The 19,015-nt window shown below is 48.0% G+C and overlaps 1 protein-coding gene across 1 annotated transcript in view; it reads left to right on the forward strand.

Moving 5' to 3' along the window:
- Window positions 1–19,015, forward strand: part of LOC144889513 (poly(U)-specific endoribonuclease-A-like) — a 72,597-nt gene that overhangs the window by 39,459 nt on the left and 14,123 nt on the right. The window contains exon 2 of the mRNA XM_078770013.1: window positions 13,000–13,127. Within this exon, the coding sequence (XP_078626139.1) occupies window positions 13,000–13,127 (128 nt within the window). The remainder of the gene's footprint in view (window positions 1–12,999; window positions 13,128–19,015) is intronic.

Consider the following 19,015-nt stretch of genomic DNA (forward strand, 5'->3'; position numbering starts at 1 on the left):
CGCATCTCACGTAGACAACTATAGGACATCTTGCTAGTTATTCTTAGTCTATGTCAGTTAAGGACTCGTTTCCATTAATTCTGACTCTTCGTTGCACCAGAATGTGATTGTATGGCACCATTAGTAAGTTTAGGACCTCCCAATACCTCCCCGCATCTCTTCCTCATGGAACAACAACACCAACAACAACAACAGCGGGGGCGGCGCGGCAGCGGCGCGGGGAGTGTGCGTCCTCACTCCGGCTTGGTTAGCCGCCATTGACCATGTGCTCCGACGGGGTTACCATGCAGGGGCTCACTGTCAGCTCCTCGTCAAGGGCGGAGCCCGGTAACCCCCCGCACCCAATAAGAAGCGGCGGACCGATTCCATCTGGGGCGGAGCTAACGAACCGAGGGCGTGTCACTCCCCGCTGGACATGCGCAGGAAGACGGAGGTGACGTCAGATGCGCCTCAGCTTGGAGAAGAAAGGACGCCACCTCCAAGCGCTGAATACCTCCCCGCCGCTCTGGACCGGACCGGGTCGATTCTGCCCCTGAGCCAAGGTGCACCTTGAGCTATCGACTGCCTGCCCTCCCCTGCCATCAATCCCCGTGTGAGTCAGGCTTGTCCCGTTTGTCTGTGGTCTGTCGGGAATAACATAAGACCGTGTATAAGTGCCCATCTTACTTTGCTTTACCTCTTGTCGTGTAATCTAACCGTTCTGCATAACCAATGTTATATCCTCCTCCGGAGGTCTTGAGAACTGTACCCCTTGTGTCGTTGCCTTAATCCCAGCCGTTGTGTCCTTTTCCTTCATTGATTTAGCATAGCGCGATTCGGCCAACGTTCGAGTGTAATCGGGTAACTTGTGCGAACACGGCGGCCATTCCGCTCGGCCCACCATAACATCTAAGTCGTGTCCGAAACAATATATATATGTATATATATATATATACATATATATATATATATATATATATATATATATATATATATATATAATTATATATATATATATATATATATATATATATATATATATATATGTATATATATATATATATATATATATATATATATATACATATATACATATATACATATATATATATATATATATATATATATATATATATATATATATATATATATATATATATATATATATATATATATATATATATATATATATTGTTGCGGATATGAGGATTATGTTTTTTTATTGTGTTGTATTGTATAGTAAATTGTTGGGCAATATTGCTTTATTCTGGACCCTCCTGCCTCCAGTGTTGTATAAAGGTCAAAGGGCGTTCCCGTAGTTAATTCCATAAAGCATACACGTTAGCCAATCATAGATTTCCCCCTGGTTGATAGTTATATCTTTATTATGTGTATTAGGGTAAGGCCTTGTCTTCCATTAAGATGACACTCCATTGCACCAAGTGAAATAGAGTAGATTCCTTTCACTTTCCCCTTTCATCATTGCCAAGCCTCGATTGCCAATTACATCCCCTCCAAAACCACCATTGAACATGTGCTCGGGTCAGGGAAGAAGGCCGTGCCCGCCCGTCGTCATCAAGGGCGGGGCCAGAGGGCCGCGCGACCAACCAGGGCCGAGGTGAGCACACCGATGGGCGTGTCCTAAAGGCCGGCGGCTTGATCGCCGGAGGCGCTATAAAAAGCGCGCGCGCAAGGTACTGCGGGAGATCATCCAGGGAAGCACAAAGCCTGCTATTCGTCGCCTTGCTCGCCAAAGTTGGACCAAGCAAGAGAGTTGGGCAAGAAGCAAGCACGTTGTTCAGTTGTGTGCTTGGACCAGACGAGTCCTGGCAAAGCACGTGACGTCCACAGAGCAGCAGCAGCAGCCACAGCAGCAACAACAGCGTGGGGCCTTGACGGCAGTTTTGAGCAGGGCCGCGAAGGAACGGCGGCTGCGAAACACGCCGATCGTGCTGCAGGACCCGTTGGACCTTCCTCTCCCTCCAGCCATCCACCTCCTGCCTTTCCATCCTTTTGTGTACGTGAGTTTGTTCTGTGTGTCTTGTCCATGGGTATTTAATTAAGCTTGTATAAGGTAACAATTGCACTGTGTCTCTAATTCTTCTGTATATTATTTTCTTATCTTTCCTTCTTCCTTGGTTACTTTGAGCGTGTATATAGTAGGAATAAATTTAGTAGTATTTCCAACCTTTTTTTCGTCTTCTTCTTCTTCTTCAAATCCGTGTCGCTTTTGTCTTTTCCATATTGAATATCTGTGGTGCGATCCGGCCAACGTTCGGGAATCGGGTTAGTCGGGGGTAACTGTTAGGGCCGCGGGGCCTCCGCTCGGCAAAACCAACATCTTATCCGCGGTCCGTAACAATTGGTGTCAGGAGTGTCGGATTCGGACCTGGGACTAAATTTATTTAGGCCAAATTGTGGAACACCAATTGTACAATTGGCCGTAACAATTGGTGTCGGGAGCGGGGTCGGACCCGAAGCGCACTTAACGCGCTCAAAATTACGAGCTGCTGGAAATTGTTTTGTTTTAAAAAAAAAAACCCGAATTTTGAAATCGCGCCATGGCTAGTCAAGGCGATCGGATGCCGGTGGGGGAACTAGGGGAGGGGTTAGGGGTAACCCAGGATCAGAGGGAAGAAATGGAGGAGGGCAATGAGGAGGTGGCTGAGGAGGTTTCAGGCGCGCAAAATGGCACCTCGCACATGGCTACGGCGGCCGCACCCGCTGCACAAGTGGGAGGGATGGCCCAAATGCAGGCCCTCATGGAGCAATTTACGGCGCAAATGCAGGCGTCCCTCAACCTGCAGAGGAACGAGACGAGGGCTCAGAGTGAGCAATTGGGGGCAATGAGGGACGAAGCGAGGGGTACCAGTGCCCAAATTGGGAAAATAGACAGCAAATTTGAGGGGCTAGACAACAATTGAAAGGGGTTAGACAAGAAATTTGAGGGGTTAGACAAGAAATTTGAGGGGTTAGACAAGAAATTTGAGGGGTTAGACAAGAAATTTGAGGGGTTAGACAATGGGATAGAAGGGGTGAAACATGGGTTAACAGGGGTGGAAAATAGAATGGCTGCCCAGGAGAATCAGATAGAGGGGGTGAAAAATGGGTTAAGGGGGTTAGTAAACACAATGGACGACAAATTGCGGGAAGTAGGGGAGCAATCCGCCCGGGAAATGAAACGGATGGGGAACCAGATAGAGGAGGTGAAAATCGGGTTAGAAGGTAAATTGGATGCTCAGAGGGATGAATTGGGACAGATGAGGGTGGCATCTACAAAAGAGAGGGAGGAGATGAAGTAGGAGATATGACGAGGTGTAAGCGAGGAGGTCTCGGGGGTACGCGAGGAGGTAAAGCGAGGTGAAAAGCGTATGGAGAAAGAGGTGAGGAATAATACGGCTAGGTTACAAGGGGGCATAGAGGACCTGACGCAGGAGGTGGAACAGCTGACGGTGGGACAGACGGAGTTAGTGGAGCAGGTACAAAGGAACACTGCGGTACTAGGAGGGTTAAAAGCGACACAAAAAGACATCAAGGACGACTTGATAGCGACGAAGAGGCAATGTCAGATGGTACGTGAGGGACTGACAACGAGGTTGGACGAGGTGACAGACGTAATGGAGACGAAGGACCGAGAGGTGAGGACGCACATAGAAACGGTTAAAGTGGCGTTAGAGGACGAAATTGAGGAGACGCACCGGGAAATAAAGGAGGTAAAGGAAAAATTAGAGGTGGAAGAAGGGGTGATTGAAATTAAGAAGAGACGGAGGGAAACAAAAAATGAGATAAGGGAGGAAGTGATGGAGTATGTGCAAGGTCTGTGTTCAAATCATGATGATGTGCTCGCTAACCAAATAAAGAGTTTGCAGGTGGCGAAGGAGGTGCGACGACGAGGTACCGAGGTGAGTGACGATATACGCGGAAATGTATATGGTGTGAGGGGAGCTTCAGTCGGCTTGGGGGTTGGTGTGGACCCGGGTGTTCATGAGAGGCCGTTGGTGAAGTGTGCAACAGGTACGGTGTGCGAAGGAGGAGGTGTGCGAGAATGTCCGACTCTGGGGTGTGTGAGGAAAAAGTGCGCGCCGAGGAGTGAGTGTGCTGTCGAGAGTGAGTCGGTCGTAGCGTGTGTGCGAGGGAGCACATGGAAGCGCGTAGTGGGGAGTGTTACAGAAGATGTAACGAAAGAGTGTACACCTGTGGTGAGTATTACGGAGGGTGTAGCGGGAGAGTGTGCGCAAGAGGATGCGCGAGAAAGGTGTGTAACGGACGGGTGCATGAGGAAAGAGTGCACTGTCAAGAGTAAGGGAGAATGCACACCTGTGGTGAGAGTTACGGAGGGTGTAACGGGAGAGTGTGCGCGAGAAAGGTGTGTAATGGACAGGTGCATGGGGAAAGAGTGCGCTGTCAAGAGTAAGGGAGAATGCACGCCTGTGGTGAGTGTTACAGAGGATGTAACGGGAGAGTGTGCGCAAGAGGGGCGCGAGAAAGGTGTGTAACGGACGGGTGCATGAGGAAAGAGTGCGCTGTCAAAAGTAAGGGTGAGTGCGCGACCGAGTTTGGTGGTAAAAGTAGTAAGAGTGACACGGAGCGTAAGTTGGTTGTGGCAGGTGAGAGAGGATGTACACCTGGAATGGAAGGATGCACACCTGGAATGGTAGAGCGTGTGTCGGAATGCACACTGGAACTGGTAGTGAGGCACGTGGTTGGGTGTGCAAGTGAGAGCACACCTGTGGTTGTCACAGAGGACGTGACCGAGGAGGGGGCGCGAAGAGGTGTGTTGGTGAGGTGTGCGAACGAGGAGTGTGTGCAAAGGGGTGCGGTGGTCAGGTGTGTGACCAAGTCTGTGAGCGAAAGAACGAGTACAATAACGAAATACGCGGGGTGTACGGGCGGCGTTGGAGCACCGAGCTCGGTGAGGGTGAAAGGGGTAGTGTATGCATGTGAGCATGCAGATGAAGCATCGACGGTAACCGGGTTAGCGGTTAGAGTGACTTATAGCCGAATCGGGCCCTGGGTGCGCGCCGGGCAGCTTCGCGTGCCGCGAGGACCAGCGGGCATCCGAACCACGGCGGTTTTGAAAGAATCGCCATACGCGATCCACGCCGGGCCGCGCTTTGAACGGCCGCGTCCGTGCTCCACTAGGCGGAGCGGGCAGCCCGATAGGAAGGGTCGTCATGGCGACCCCTTTTTGTTGAGGCGTTCCGGCAGGTCGAGATCGGGCCATTGGACGGCTCTGTGCCGAGATGGTGTGTGGGATCTTGGCCCGGGTAAGCCCCCGTCCCTGCACCGAATGCGGGACGTATCCAGCCGCCGGCACCAAGCAACCCGCATTCATTGCTCGGCCGTGCGAAGCCGGGCTGTAGAAGTGAATTGGCGCACCGAGAGGCACTAGTGAGTAGACTGTGATGATGAGGATAGTGTTTTGGCCCCGAAATTAGAAAAACAAAATTTGATGATTGGCAAAGGATTGGCAGCATGATGATTGGTAGAGTGATTGGCAGATGATTGGCAAAATTTTTGATTGGTTGGAATTTGGAGAGCAAAATTGGTAGTAGAAGATACCCGATGTGGTGGGATGACAACTCTGCCATCCCTCACAACGGGGGCAAAGGAGCATTAGATTTATGGGGTTTGGCAGTGAAAACTAGCCAGGGACGGTTAGGATATAATGATAGGGATCTAGAGAAGATGACAATAGGTAACGTTAAGATTAGTTAGTGACAATGATACCTGTAATGGGGACGCAGGTAGATTAGAGTGGATGATAATGACGTGGTATGTGCTTAGTTTAAAGGGAAGACGGGGAGCACTAAGTTAGCAGGGCAACAGGTAGATTAGATGATGCCGTGTGAGTGTTGGAGGTGTATTCAGAAGTGTATTGTGAAAACTGTGTGAGGAACAGGTGTGATTGCACAGGTGTGCAACTGAACAGGTGGATGGAGCAGTGTATGAGGGAGTGATGGTGATGTGTGTTGTGTTGACCAAATGGTCCAGGAAGGAAGGAGGGTGCAGGTGGCACCAGGTGAGATTGCACAGGTGTGCAACTACAGGTGAATGAAGAACAGGTGTATGGAATACATGGAGTGTGGAATATATGGAGTATTGGAATGGATGGTCGTGGAGTGAGTATGGTGGAAACTATGGAGTGGAGTGGATGGTGCGAAGGTGTGAATGGGGGAAGGATGGACCCCCATCACGAATACCCGGGGAGGGGAGTTTAAGTGTTAGGTAGAGGGTACAGGTAAATTGTGGTTGGATATTGGCATCTGTGGTGCGGGTAGTTGCACAGGAGTATAGTAATGGGTGCATTAGTGTCGTGGAAATGGCTGGGCGTGTAGCCTGTTAGTGTGTGTAGTTGGTTTGGGCACTCCACCACTGTGAGGATGTCGGCCAGGTGAGGCCGCAGGTGGGCTCTGGGAGCCGGTAGAGTTGTTGTGGATGGGGCCCGAGGATCTGGAGGATGGACCCGGGTAGCCCAGTGCCAGAGGGCACCGAGGGGTGACAGAGCCAGGAGGGGCCTTTCCCAGTTAGATAGGTTAGGGTGAGGAGCTAGGTAAGCTCGGGTGGCAACTGCAGTGGTGGAGGTGTGCAGGTGGGTCGACCTGCTGGGAGAGCTACACGCCCCAGTCCTGAAATTGTGCAAGGGCACAGGAAGTTGAGTCGGGGGAGTGAGACCCCAAATTGAGAAGCACCACAGTTTGGTCAATGGGAATTTGGTTTTTAAAACCACATAGAGTAAGATTGCCAATGGTTTGGCAGGGAAAGACCCCGTGTAGTGTAAAGTGTGTTAAAGTCATTTAGAGGATAGTTAGGATTGAAATCTCCTCGCACCATCTACATCCACTCACCTGGGATGACGTACCTCCACACCATGCCAGGTTGTTTTTATTATTTTTGATGCAAATGTTTGGAATGTGAGACGCATCATGACGTGGGTGTGACATTGTGCTTGATGTTCCATCTCTTCCTCCTTATGAGGATTGATGATGAATTGGGTGATGGCAAATTTTGGTTAGAGGGATTGTGGTGACGAATTTGGAATAGAAGAAATATGGGGAAGACGTGACAGTACTGACGAATTTGTAAATGTGTAGATTTTTGTAAATATGGGGTAAGGGCAAGGGTAGAGTAGGTGACAGGGGGGGTGACGTACGGAAGGGACGAGCTTTTCTCACTTCGCTCTCCGTACGCATTTCGCCTTGCATTGCCTTGTTTGATGTGTACCCTTGTGACCTTACCCCTCGCTCATCTGTCTCTCCCCCCCTTTGTCTCCCACATGAGGACCTGTGCACCACTGGGCGCCGAGGGGAGCGTGCGTGAGTCTGCCATTGTGCGCCCCGAACTCCCAGAACCAGCTGTCTGCATCGATGCACCACATTATGGACCACATGTCTGTGGCTGAGCACCACTTATGGACCCCATGGGTTGGGGCATGGCCCCTCTGCTGGAACCGGCCATGAGGGCCCGAAATCTTGCTGGCGGACCTTGGCCACAGGGCACCGATGCCCCACAGGTGAACCATACATAGTCGGCCCCTGTGGGCCATAAATAAATAAATAAATGGACACGTTGGGTGCATTTTTATTCCACCAATAGGCCGCCAGCAAAGAAGATGACAACACCTGGAAAATAATAATAGCCAGCAGAGGGAGCCGAAGAGTAAGAGACCACCTGCAGGGTTAGGGGTTGTTGTTTTTATTTTTATTAATGACCAATGGTGACTGTGCACCGATTGGTGCTTGAAGGTGTGTTGGTGCGTTTTGGGTGCTTTCATGGTGCATCGATGCAGAGCAGACCGTCTCTCCCCAGAAAGAACAATCACAGGTCCTGGGTTAGTTTTGTAAATAAAAGCAGAGTCATTGTAAATAATGCTCCCCACCGTCAGTGTATAGTTTGAAGACCATTCCGCAATTCGGTTAGCTGTGGGCGTGAGTCTGTTAGGTAGGGTGCAATGGAGCAGCGGGACATATTTATTTATGTTTTAAAACTGTCGCACTCAGGGTCAGGTTAAATGTAGAGGGAACTACACCTACGTGTCACACTAAGTTAAAGTTATAGGCCCGGGACGTGCCTAAGAGGAGGAGGGTGCAGTGTTGCGGATATGAGGATTATGTTTTTTTATTGTGTTGTATTGTATAGTAAATTGTTGGGCAATATTGCTTTATTCTGGACCGTCCTGCCTCCAGTGTTGTATAAAGGTCAAAGGGCGTTCCCGTAGTTAATTCCATAAAGCATACACGTTAGCCAATCATAGATTTCCCCCTGGTTGATAGTTATATCTTTATTACGTGTATTAGGGTAAGGCCTTGTCTTCCATTAAGATGACACTCCATTGCACCAAGTGAAATAGAGTAGATTCCTTTCACTTTCCCCTTTCATCATTGCCAAGCCTCGATTGCCAATTACATCCCCTCCAAAACCACCATTGAACATGTGCTCGGGTCAGGGAAGAAGGCCGTGCCCGCCCGTCGTCATCAAGGGCGGGGCCAGAGGGTCGCGCGACCAACCAGGGCCGAGGTGAGCACACCGATGGGCGTGTCCTAAATGCCGGCGGCTTGATCGCCGGAGGCGCTATAAAAAGCGCGCGCGCAAGGTACTGCGGGAGATCATCCAGGGAAGCACAAAGCCTGCTTTTCGTCGCCTTGCTCGCCAAAGTTGGACCAAGCAAGAGAGTTGGGCAAGAAGCAAGCACGTTGTTCAGTTGTGTGCTTGGACCAGACGAGTCCTGGCAAAGCACGCGACGTCCACAGAGCAGCAGCAGCAGCCACAGCAGCAACAACAGCGTGGGGCCTTGACGGCAGTTTTGAGCAGGGCCGCGAAGGAACGGCGGCTGCGAAACGCGCCGATCATGCTGCAGGACCCGTTGGACCTTCCTCTCCCTCCAGCCATCCACCTCCTGCCTTTCCATCCTTTTGTGTACGTGAGTTTGTTCTGTGTGTCTTGTCCATGGGTATTTAATTAAGCTTGTATAAGGTAACAATTGCACTGTGTTTCTAATTCTTCTGTATATTATTTTCTTATCTTTCCTTCTTCCTTGGTTACTTTGAGCGTGTATATAGTAGGAATAAATTTAGTAGTATTTCCAACCTTTTTTTCGTCTTCTTCTTCTTCTTCACATCCGTGTCGCTTTTGTCTTTTCCATATTGAATATCTGTGGTGCGATCCGGCCAACGTTCGGGAATCGGGTTAGTCGGGGTAACTGTTAGGGCCGCGGGGCCTCCGCTCGGCAAAACCAACATCTTATCCGCGGTCCGTAACAATATATATATATATATATATATATATATATATATATAAATATATATATATATTTATATATATATATAAATATATATATATATTTATATATATATATAAATATATATATATATATATATATATATATATATATATATATATATATATATATATATTGTTGCGGATATGAGGATTGCATTTTTTTGATTGTGTTGTATTATATTGGAGATGGTGATGAACATTGTTGGATATGGCCCTTCCTGCCTCCGGAGTTGTGTAAAGGCCAAAGGGCGTCCCATAATTAGTCCAAAAGCATACACGTCAGCCAATCATAGAATACCCCTGTTCGATAGTTATATCTTATTATGTGTTTTAGGGTAAGGCTGTGTCTCCCATTAATTGAAATACTCCATTGCACCAGTGAAAGAGATAGATTCCCTTCATTCCCATTCCCAAAACCTCCATTCCCCCTTTCGTCGATTGGCAATTACCTCCCCTCCAATTGCCGCCATTGACCACGAGGCAGGGTCGGAGAAGAAAGGCGTGTCTCCACCTCGTCATAGAGGGGAGGAGTGAGCCAGCCCCACTCGACCAACCATGAGCCAGGGGTTTGGCTAGAGAGGGCAGAGGAAGAGCGATCGGGGAGGTTCGCAAAGGTTGAGGGGCGGGGCCTATATAACCCACGGCGGGGCGTTTCCCGAGGCAGTTGAGTCCAGGCAGATGAGCTTTTACGGAATGAGCTATGACAAGAGCGGAGTGTGTGGTTTTTTTGGTCAGAGCTGGGTGGGTCGTTAGTGGTGGTCAGTGTTTGCGTAGAGTGGAGGGGTTGCGTTGAGTTGTCGGTGGTGAGGAAAAGTTGGATTAAGCAAGAGAGAAAGAGTGCTGGAGTTAGTGAGAGAGGGAGAGAGAACCCGTCACGCCAGACCCCCCACCAGCAGCGTTGGCTTGGCTCCACCAAGCAGCTCCGACCCGCTACCCCGCGCACACGACAGGATCGGTGGCATCGGCGGCCGTCGAGGTCCAGCCCGACGTCCCGTGCGGAATAAAACTCCAGCCAGCTCCGGGCCTTCCTCCAGCCACCCACCTCCTGTCATTCCTGCCTGCAATTTCCATCCATTTGCGTACGTGAGTTTGTTTTGTTCGTGCTGTCCTGGGTAGTAACAATAAGTCTGTATAAGCTAAAGATTTCACTGTGTCACCTGCGTCTCATGTCCCTATAAATAAACGTGACTGCTTTCTTCTTGCTTATATGTGTGTAAATAATAAATCCAGTTACTCTTCTGTACGTCTTCTTCCTCTTTGCATTCGGTCGCTTTAGAGTTTTCCCGATTGAATAGCGGTGGCGCGATCCGGCCAAAGTTTGGGGTAAATCGGGTTTTAGTCAGGGAAGCACTGTTCGGTCGCGGAGCCTCCGCTCGGCAAATATAACATCTTCAACCGCGTCCGTAAGAATATATATATATATATATATATATATATATATATATATATATATATATATATATATATATATGTGTGTGTGTGTGTGTGTGTGTGTGTATATATGTGTATATATGTGTGTATATATATGTGTATATATGTGTGTATATATGTGTGTATATACAGTATGTGTGTGTGTGTATGTGTGTGTATGTGTGTGCGTATGTGTATATATGTGCGTGTATGTGTATATATGTGCGTGTGTGTATATGTATACATATATGTGCATGTGTGTGTGTATATATTGTTATGAATTTGGGGTAGGGGAATATCTAGATCTAGGTAGATCTGTGTCGGTATCATGCTTCGTCTGTCGTGGGTAGCTAGAACCACCTCGATGTAAGTAAGTCAGGGACCTGTAGCCTGTATGTCGGAAAAAGTGCGTATCTTCGTCCCCGCCACGAGGGGGCGGGGCATGTTAAGTAGTTGTAGGGAATATGAGGTTAAAAACTTCATGCCACTAACCTGGGTATACATAATTTGTAAGCAAGACAAATCAGCACCACTTGTTAAGAAACCTTTAGGTCCGTTTCCAATGTATATCAATTCCAGTGTTTCTAGAAAGTTCTTTGGATTTTTGAACACAGTCGTGTCTGCTGACAGGGTATCAAATGATACCACTCTCTTTAAGAAGTTGAGTATAAACAAGTAAGTGAACTAGGGATAAGTTGAACAGTGTCAAACTAGAAGAGGGCACTCGGTAGAGAGCATTCATCCGCCAGGCTGAACAGTTTACGAACAACTATCGGGGACCCCTCTTTGTGGTGGTTGTACACCACAACGAAAGTCGGGGGCCAAACAAATCTTCCCCCATTCTTCCTTGCTGCCCGGATTCGTCAGGACAGCGAGGTCACAATCAAAGTGCCGATTGGTCCCCATGGACCCACCATTTCCTTCTTCTCTATCTTTCTTTCTTTCTCTCTTTCTAACTCTGTAGCGGCCCTGACTTCGTGAAGGATCTCTGGGTCACTCCTGGGAGATCAGCATTGGCTGTATCCGTGCCGTGGGCTTGTTGAAGAGAACTGTCTGGGGCTACACAACAACAACAACAGTTTACGTTTTGTATCTCACCAGTAGACCGGATATGGATTCGGACCTGAACCAAAATCGAATCGGCTTGTTCTTGTCATCTAATGAACTCATCCACCAAGTTTTGTCATTATTCGTCCATAACTTGTTGAGATATCGTGCGAGATATCGTGCTATATATCGTGAAGATATCGGCCTGATCTCTCAATGGTGAAGAATCACTTTAAAATGTTTTTATCATATCCAGATTATCATTTTATCATATTCATCAAAATCACTTCTTTCCCCGTTAATTCACCTCAGATTCATTTTTTTTTTGGAAATACCGACTTCTTTCCTGGAAGTCCTAGCTGTGTCCATGTGTTTTTTTTTTTTTTTACCTCTAACCCTTCCAACGCCTCCTCCCCCCAAGCCCTCTCCCTCCCACAGATCTCCCGATGTCCCTGCTCTCAAATGTTGTACTTGTGTGCTTCCCTCTCTCTCCCCATCTTGTCTCCCACTCCCTTTATTTCGTCTTATGTGTCTGTTTGTTTTTTGTTTTTCATGAATGTTATCTCTTCCACGAGCCTCGATCTTGTATACAAAAAATATATATATAAAAAATCAATTCTTCCAATTGTCTCTCATGGAACCTGTCCACCAAGTGTTGTACGAATCCATCCACAACTATTTCAGATATCTTGCTCACAGACAGACAGAAAGGGATGAAAACATAACCGGAACCTGTTACAACTGAACCTACCTATCAACTGAAGCTCAAACACCTGCAGTCACCAGCCATATACAAATGCTGCCAACCCCAAAACAAAACGCAAAGGGAAAACGATCTGAATTTTCCATCTCTTGCTGCGTGAATAGATACGGGATAAAATACTTTGTTGTCGTAGAAAGCTAATGTGTTCTCCATTGTGGATTCGATGTTTCGGATTGAGTGCACAACATCTTCATGACCACAGGTTGTTTGGTCGGTGAATGAAATGGGCTAATCTCCACAAGCTGGGCGGCGAAACGATCCCAGCAATTAGATCATTTTGTTTCTCCACCCTGCGTAATTGGACCCGTTAAACCGAACAACGCGATACGAAACACGCAATGTAACGTTGTCTGACACCAACGGTTCACTCTCCCAACTAAGGGAATTACGCATAAACTAAATGGATCAATTACCTGTGTACCGTCGAAGAATGTTGGGGAAAGTTATTTCGCACATTGAAACATCAGAAGTTTTTAAAAACTGGGTGGAGCTAATTGCTCTTTTGTTTACCTGGAATTCAGGTTGAACTTTTGCTTGTATCAAATCTCGAGGCATTCCGAGTGGCGAAGCTCAGGCTGGTGTCAGGTTGTCTATCTACACCTTCATTACCTTTTGGATTCCCTCGTCGTGACATCTTCATCATGTCAGGGTAACGACATCGTCTGTATCACATCTTACTTTAATTATTGTTGCTTTCAAAGTTTTTGATGCATTTTTACATCGACACTTTCTCTGCGATAGAACTTCAATATCGCTCCAATGGATGCTAGAGCAGGATGTATCGATCTGATTTTCGTAGTTTGATGTGTTGATTTACTGTAGCGTAGTCGGGTACAATTATTGTCTTTTAAGGGCTAGCTGGATCGCCTAGAGTCCCTAGACTGTATAAGTAAGCACATTCGCCTCAAATTGCCATTCTTGTGTCTCTAACACAGTATAATATACCACCTTTAGAGGCCAATATTCCCCGCAGAGCAGGGGTTGGCCTTTTTCGGGCACCATGGTCCCCTTTTTGGAGCAATGTTTTACGGCCGGATGCCGTTCCTGCCGCCAACCCTTGAACTCCTTGCCATCCACCGTTTGCCCTTCACGTGACTCGTGGTGGTCCCTCTCGGCTCTCCCCCCGTTGGTATTTTTGTGCACATAAGATTGTTCACGGTTCTGTTTAAATATTATTTAAATATGTATAACCTTTCCCCTTCAGTGTTTTACTCAGTGGTATTTTACAACACGCTGTTTTTCTTCCTATTTAAAAGGCTTTTCTCAATTTCCTCTCCAACTCATTCCACCTCAAAAAAAAGAAATTCAATATCTTATACGTCTCCCTCACTACATGGTCTAAATTCACATTCATTCCATCCCTCCTCCATCATTCTGAACCGGATTGCTAACTTGAAAATCACAACAAACCAAATTTGTTTTCAATGTTCGTCTTTCATTAATCATCCACTTTCTAAACTCCCCTCTTGCCCCTCCCATCCAAATCCCTCCCCTTGCACCTACACTCCTAAACTCCCCCCTTGCCCCGCCACTCTTAAACTCCCCCCCTACCCCTCCACTCCTGAACTCCCCCCTTGCCCTTCCACTCCTGAACTCCCCCCTTGCCCTTCCCCTCCTAAACTCCCCCCTCACTCCTCCCCTTCAAAACTCTCCCCCAACCCCTCCCATTCAAATCTCCCCCCATACCATTCCTCTCCAATTCTCCCTCCTCCCCCCTCCTCCTCAAAGCTGCCTCCTCCCCACTTCGTCTCCCTTCTATCTCATACCTCCACCCCCCCCCAACCTTCTTCTTTCCTCTGCCCCCCCCTCAAAAAACCCCTCACTGTGCCTCATCCCTTCACCTTCAAACCTTTCATCCTCCTCATCCTTCCCTTTCTTGGAACTCTTCTGCAATCGCTGACACACTAACAACTGCTCTCCCTACCTCCCCCTCTCATCCTTCATCTTACCCTACTCCTCCCCTCCCCTGTCCTGTACCCGATGCTCCCCCTCTCTCTTCATTAACGGTATGGACCTCAAACATCCGGGGCCTTCGCTCAAACCTGACTGATCTCTCCATACAGGTTGCTTCTGACAATCCAGACTTGATCTGCTTAACAGAGACTTTCCTCCTTCAAGATGTCTCTGATTCCTTAATATCTCTTCCTGGTTACTCCCTCCTCCGGTATGATAGACCTGAGCCTCGGCCTGGTGGTGGGGTGGCTATCTTTATCAAAAACTCTCTTCTTCACTCTCCTTGCACTGCCCTCTCTCCTCCTCACCCCCAGGAGTACCTCTGGCTACGGCTTCCTCTCCGCTCCCACCTTTTGTTCATATGTGTTCTGTACCGTCCCCCAAACAGTGATGACTCCATCTACATTTCACTGTCTGACAACATGGACCAACTTCTATCCACTCATCCCAACTCTCTCTTCCTCATATGTGGTGACTTCAATTGTCATCATGCCACCTGGTTGGGTGTGGGTTCCTCTCTCACCAGTCATGGCACCTCAGCAAAGGACTTCTGTGACTCACTGGGATTGACACAATCTGTCAATTTCCCGACCCGGATCTCAGCCAATGGAGTATCTTCTCTTCTAGACTTGGTTATGACTAACTTCCCTGCTAATGTCTGCTGCTCTTCTTCTGCTCCAATCGGTTCTTCTGATCATGTGCTTGTCAAAGTGGACATCTCTCTGGCCATTCTCAGAGAGCCTCCTCAGCGTCGACGAGTCTGGCATTTCACTCAGGCCGACTGGGACGGTCTTCAAGCAGCCATCAATCGTCTGGATTGGTCTCCAATCTCCACTGCCTCTGACATCAATTCTTCCTGGGAATTCTTCCAAAGCAAACTGATCTCTCTCATGCACAGATTTATCCCATCTCGGCTTCAGTTGTCTTACCCTTCCTCCCGTCCATGGTACACTGAATCTTGTGGTGAGGCAGTTGCCCTGAAACAACTTGCCTTTGCCTCTTGGAAGGCTAATCCAACTGAAGGAAATCTCAGTTCCTTCCACCAAGCTCGGAACAAGTGTGTGTCTACCCTCAGGAGTGCCAGGAAGCACTATCTCTCCTCACTCAAGAATGAACTCTCAAACCTGTCTCCTTCCTCCAAATCCTGGTGGCGTCTGGTCAAATCCGTTTCTGGTGTTTGTTCCCCCTCCATCCCCTCCCTTACCTCAAATGGCCACACAGTTGACATCGCACGTGACAAAGCCGAATGCCTCAACTCTGTGTTTGCCTCAAAATCCTTAGTCCCAAACCCATCTCTCTCTGTTCCCACCTTTCCCAGTCGAACCAAACTGCTCCTGGACTCTGTGACCTTCTCTCCTGACAAGGTGGAGGAGTTTTTGTCAAACCTCGACTCTGATTCTGCAACTGGACCAGATGGCATCGGCCCACAGGTCCTAAAATCCTGCTCTGCCGCTCTATCTCACCCTCTCTCTGTTCTTTTCACCCTATCTTTTGCTCAAGGTCATCTGCCAGCATCCTGGAAATCAGCAAACATTACCGCTTTACACAAAAAAGGTGCAAAAACAGATCCTTGCAACTACAGACCAATCAGCCTGCTCCCAATTATCAGCAAAGTCATGGAATCCATCATTGCTTCGGATATGAAATCTTTCCTCTTCTCCAATGGCTTGATCTCTGATCATCAATTTGGTTTCAGACCAGGTCACTCTACTCTGGACATGCTGCTTCTGCTGTCTCAACAATGGATGGAGGTCCTCAATGCCAAACAGGAAATCAGAGCTGTCTCCCTTGACATATCACGTGCCTTCGATACGGTCTGGCACCCAGCTCTGCTCACCAAACTCTCCTCCTATGGTATCCATGGAAATCTCCATGCATGGCTTGCGGACTTCCTCTCTGGTCGTAGTCAACGTGTGGCCCTGAATGGATTTCTCTCATCTCCCCTTCCCGTTCAGGCTGGAGTTCCCCAAGGCAGTGTGCTGGGCCCTGTGCTTTTTCTGGTCTTTATCAATGATCTCTCCGACTCTCTGGAAAATCCTCTGTATCTCTTTGCTGATGACTCCACTCTCTGCCGCTCCATTCCTCTTCCCTCAGATCGGCAGTCTGCAGCCTCCTCACTCTCTGAAGACCTGGACAAAATCACAGACTGGTCAAACATGTGGAACATGTCTTTCAATCCTGACAAATCTCACACTCTTACTATGTCTCTCCGAAAAGATCGACTGGACAACCCTCCCATCTACTTTCTCAACAATCCTCTCCAAGAAGTTCTGTCGCTCAAGCTTTTGGGTCTCACCATCTGCCATGATCTTTCTTGGGAAAACCACATTTCCAAGCTGGCCTCCAAAGCCAGTCGCCGACTGGGCATCCTCTGTCGTGCGAAGTCCTTCCTAGGCACATCTGAGCTCCTCACCACATACAAGGCTTTCATCCGCAGCTCAATGGAATACTGTTCTCCCCTATGGGCTGGTGCTCCTGCCTCACACCTGGCTCGGCTTCACGCTGTTGAATCCAAAGCTTTCAGAATCATTGGAATCTCCCGCGATGAAGCTATCTCTGAGGGCCTTTCACTCACTCACCGCAGGCAGGTAGGTGGTCTTTCTGTCTTCTACCGACTCCTCTCCGGCCTTGCTCCCCCAGCTCTCTCTGTGCTCTGTCCCCCAAATATTCCTACAGGTCGCACAAGATCTGCCAGCCACCCTCTGATGGTTAAACTGCCGAAATCTCGGCTCTCTGCTCACCTTCACTCTTTCATTCCTCTTTTCTCCCGCCTCTGGAACAAACTCCCACACTCACTTCAATCACACTCCTCCCTCCAGGTCTTCAAAACAGCTGTTCACCACCATCTCTTATCTTCCCCCATCCAAAACCTTGATCTTTTCTACCCCCACTAATTCACCCCAGATCCACCTTGTTTGAAATTCCAACTTCTTTCCTGGAAGTCTTGGCAGTGTCCATATGTTTTATACCTCTCCCACCCCCCCCCCCTTCCCATGCCTTCCCCCCAAAGCCCTCTCCCTCCCACAGTTCTCTCGATGTCTCCATGTCTCTCGGTCCCTGCTCTCAAATGTTGTGTTTGTGTCCTTCCCCCTCTCTCCCCATCTTGTCTACCGCTCCCGATGTTATTTGTTTTTTGTGTCTGTTTGTCTTTCTGTGTGATTAATGTTCGCTCTTTCACGAGCCTCGATCTTGTATACAAAAAAAAAAAAAAAACCCTGTTAGTCACATATTGCGACACACAGGGAATTACCAGTGAACTGGTACTCAATTTGCCGATCTCGGTCGGATGACAGGCTGAGTCAACCCCCCTGGTTGTTAATTCAGCGATCGACCGGGAGTTGAACCCAGGATCCTCGGATCCCAAGCCGGCACCCTAACCTCTAAGCCAACACCAGGCTCTAATACAGTATAATATAACAAATCTAAATTTGTATTTGCGACATATCGCAGGTCTACAAAGCTTCATGTTGCTGTTGTTGTTGGGGTTGTTGTTGGGGGTCGATTTTTGAAATGTGCACACATTGGTCGGACAGCTGCCAGACCACACCCACATCGGTTGCTTAACTCCACCCACTATAGCACCAAGACAAAATATGGCTGCCATCTTGGTTTTCTGGTGGGCCCAACACATTACACCTGTAGGCCTCTGCTGATTATACACTGCTCGGGTTTGTTGTGTCATTTCCATTGGCGTTGTTTGGGTTGAGTGGTATTCAAGATGAGGGACCCAGAAAATCTAATCATATGTCAAATAATAATAATGTTTAATCAAGCCCGTCAGAATGCATGGCAATCAAGCGTTATGTTATGTTGCATCATCAAGTGTTACATTATGCAAATTACTTTTAAAATGGCATTAATGTTTGAATAGCCCCATATTGGGGGTTCCCATATTGAACGGGGGGTTCTGATATTGAACGGCCACATATTGGGGATACGAATCAGCTCGTTCTGATATAACCGTGGGGAGGGTGACATGGATAAGAGGTGTCGAGATAATTTTTTAAAAGTGCATCAAACGTGTGTTTCCCAATCGTGCTGCTCATCTTTTAAGAATGCTTTAAATGCGAGTTTCCCAATCGGCCCATTACCTGATTTTGTCGCAGGTTTTTTTTTTTTTTTTTTTTTTTTTTTTTTGTATACAAGATCGAGGCTCGTGAAAGAGCGAACATTAATCACACAGAAAGACAAACCGACACATAAAACATATAACATCGGGAGCGGTAGACAAGATGGGGAGAGAGGGGGAAGGACACAAACACAACATTTGAGAGCAGGGACCGAGAGACATGGAGACATCGAGAGATCTGAGAGAGGGCGAGGGCTTTGGGGGGGGGGGGGGGGGTATGGGAAGGGGGCGGTGGGAGAGGTATAACATATGGACACTGCCAGGACTTCCAGGAAAGAAGTTGGAATTTCAAACAAGGTGGATCTGGGGTGAATTAGCGGGGGTAGAAAAGATCAAGGTTTTGGATGGGGGAAGATAAGAGATGGTGGTGAACAGCTGTTTTAAAGACCTGGAGGGAGGAGTGGGATTGAAGGGAGTGAGGGAGTTTGTTCCAGAGGCGGGAGAAAAGAGGAATG

This window comes from Myxine glutinosa, chromosome 1 (genome assembly GCF_964187855.1).
Source record: "Myxine glutinosa chromosome 1, kmMyxGlut1.1, whole genome shotgun sequence".
Lineage (NCBI taxonomy): Eukaryota > Metazoa > Chordata > Myxini > Myxiniformes > Myxinidae > Myxine > Myxine glutinosa.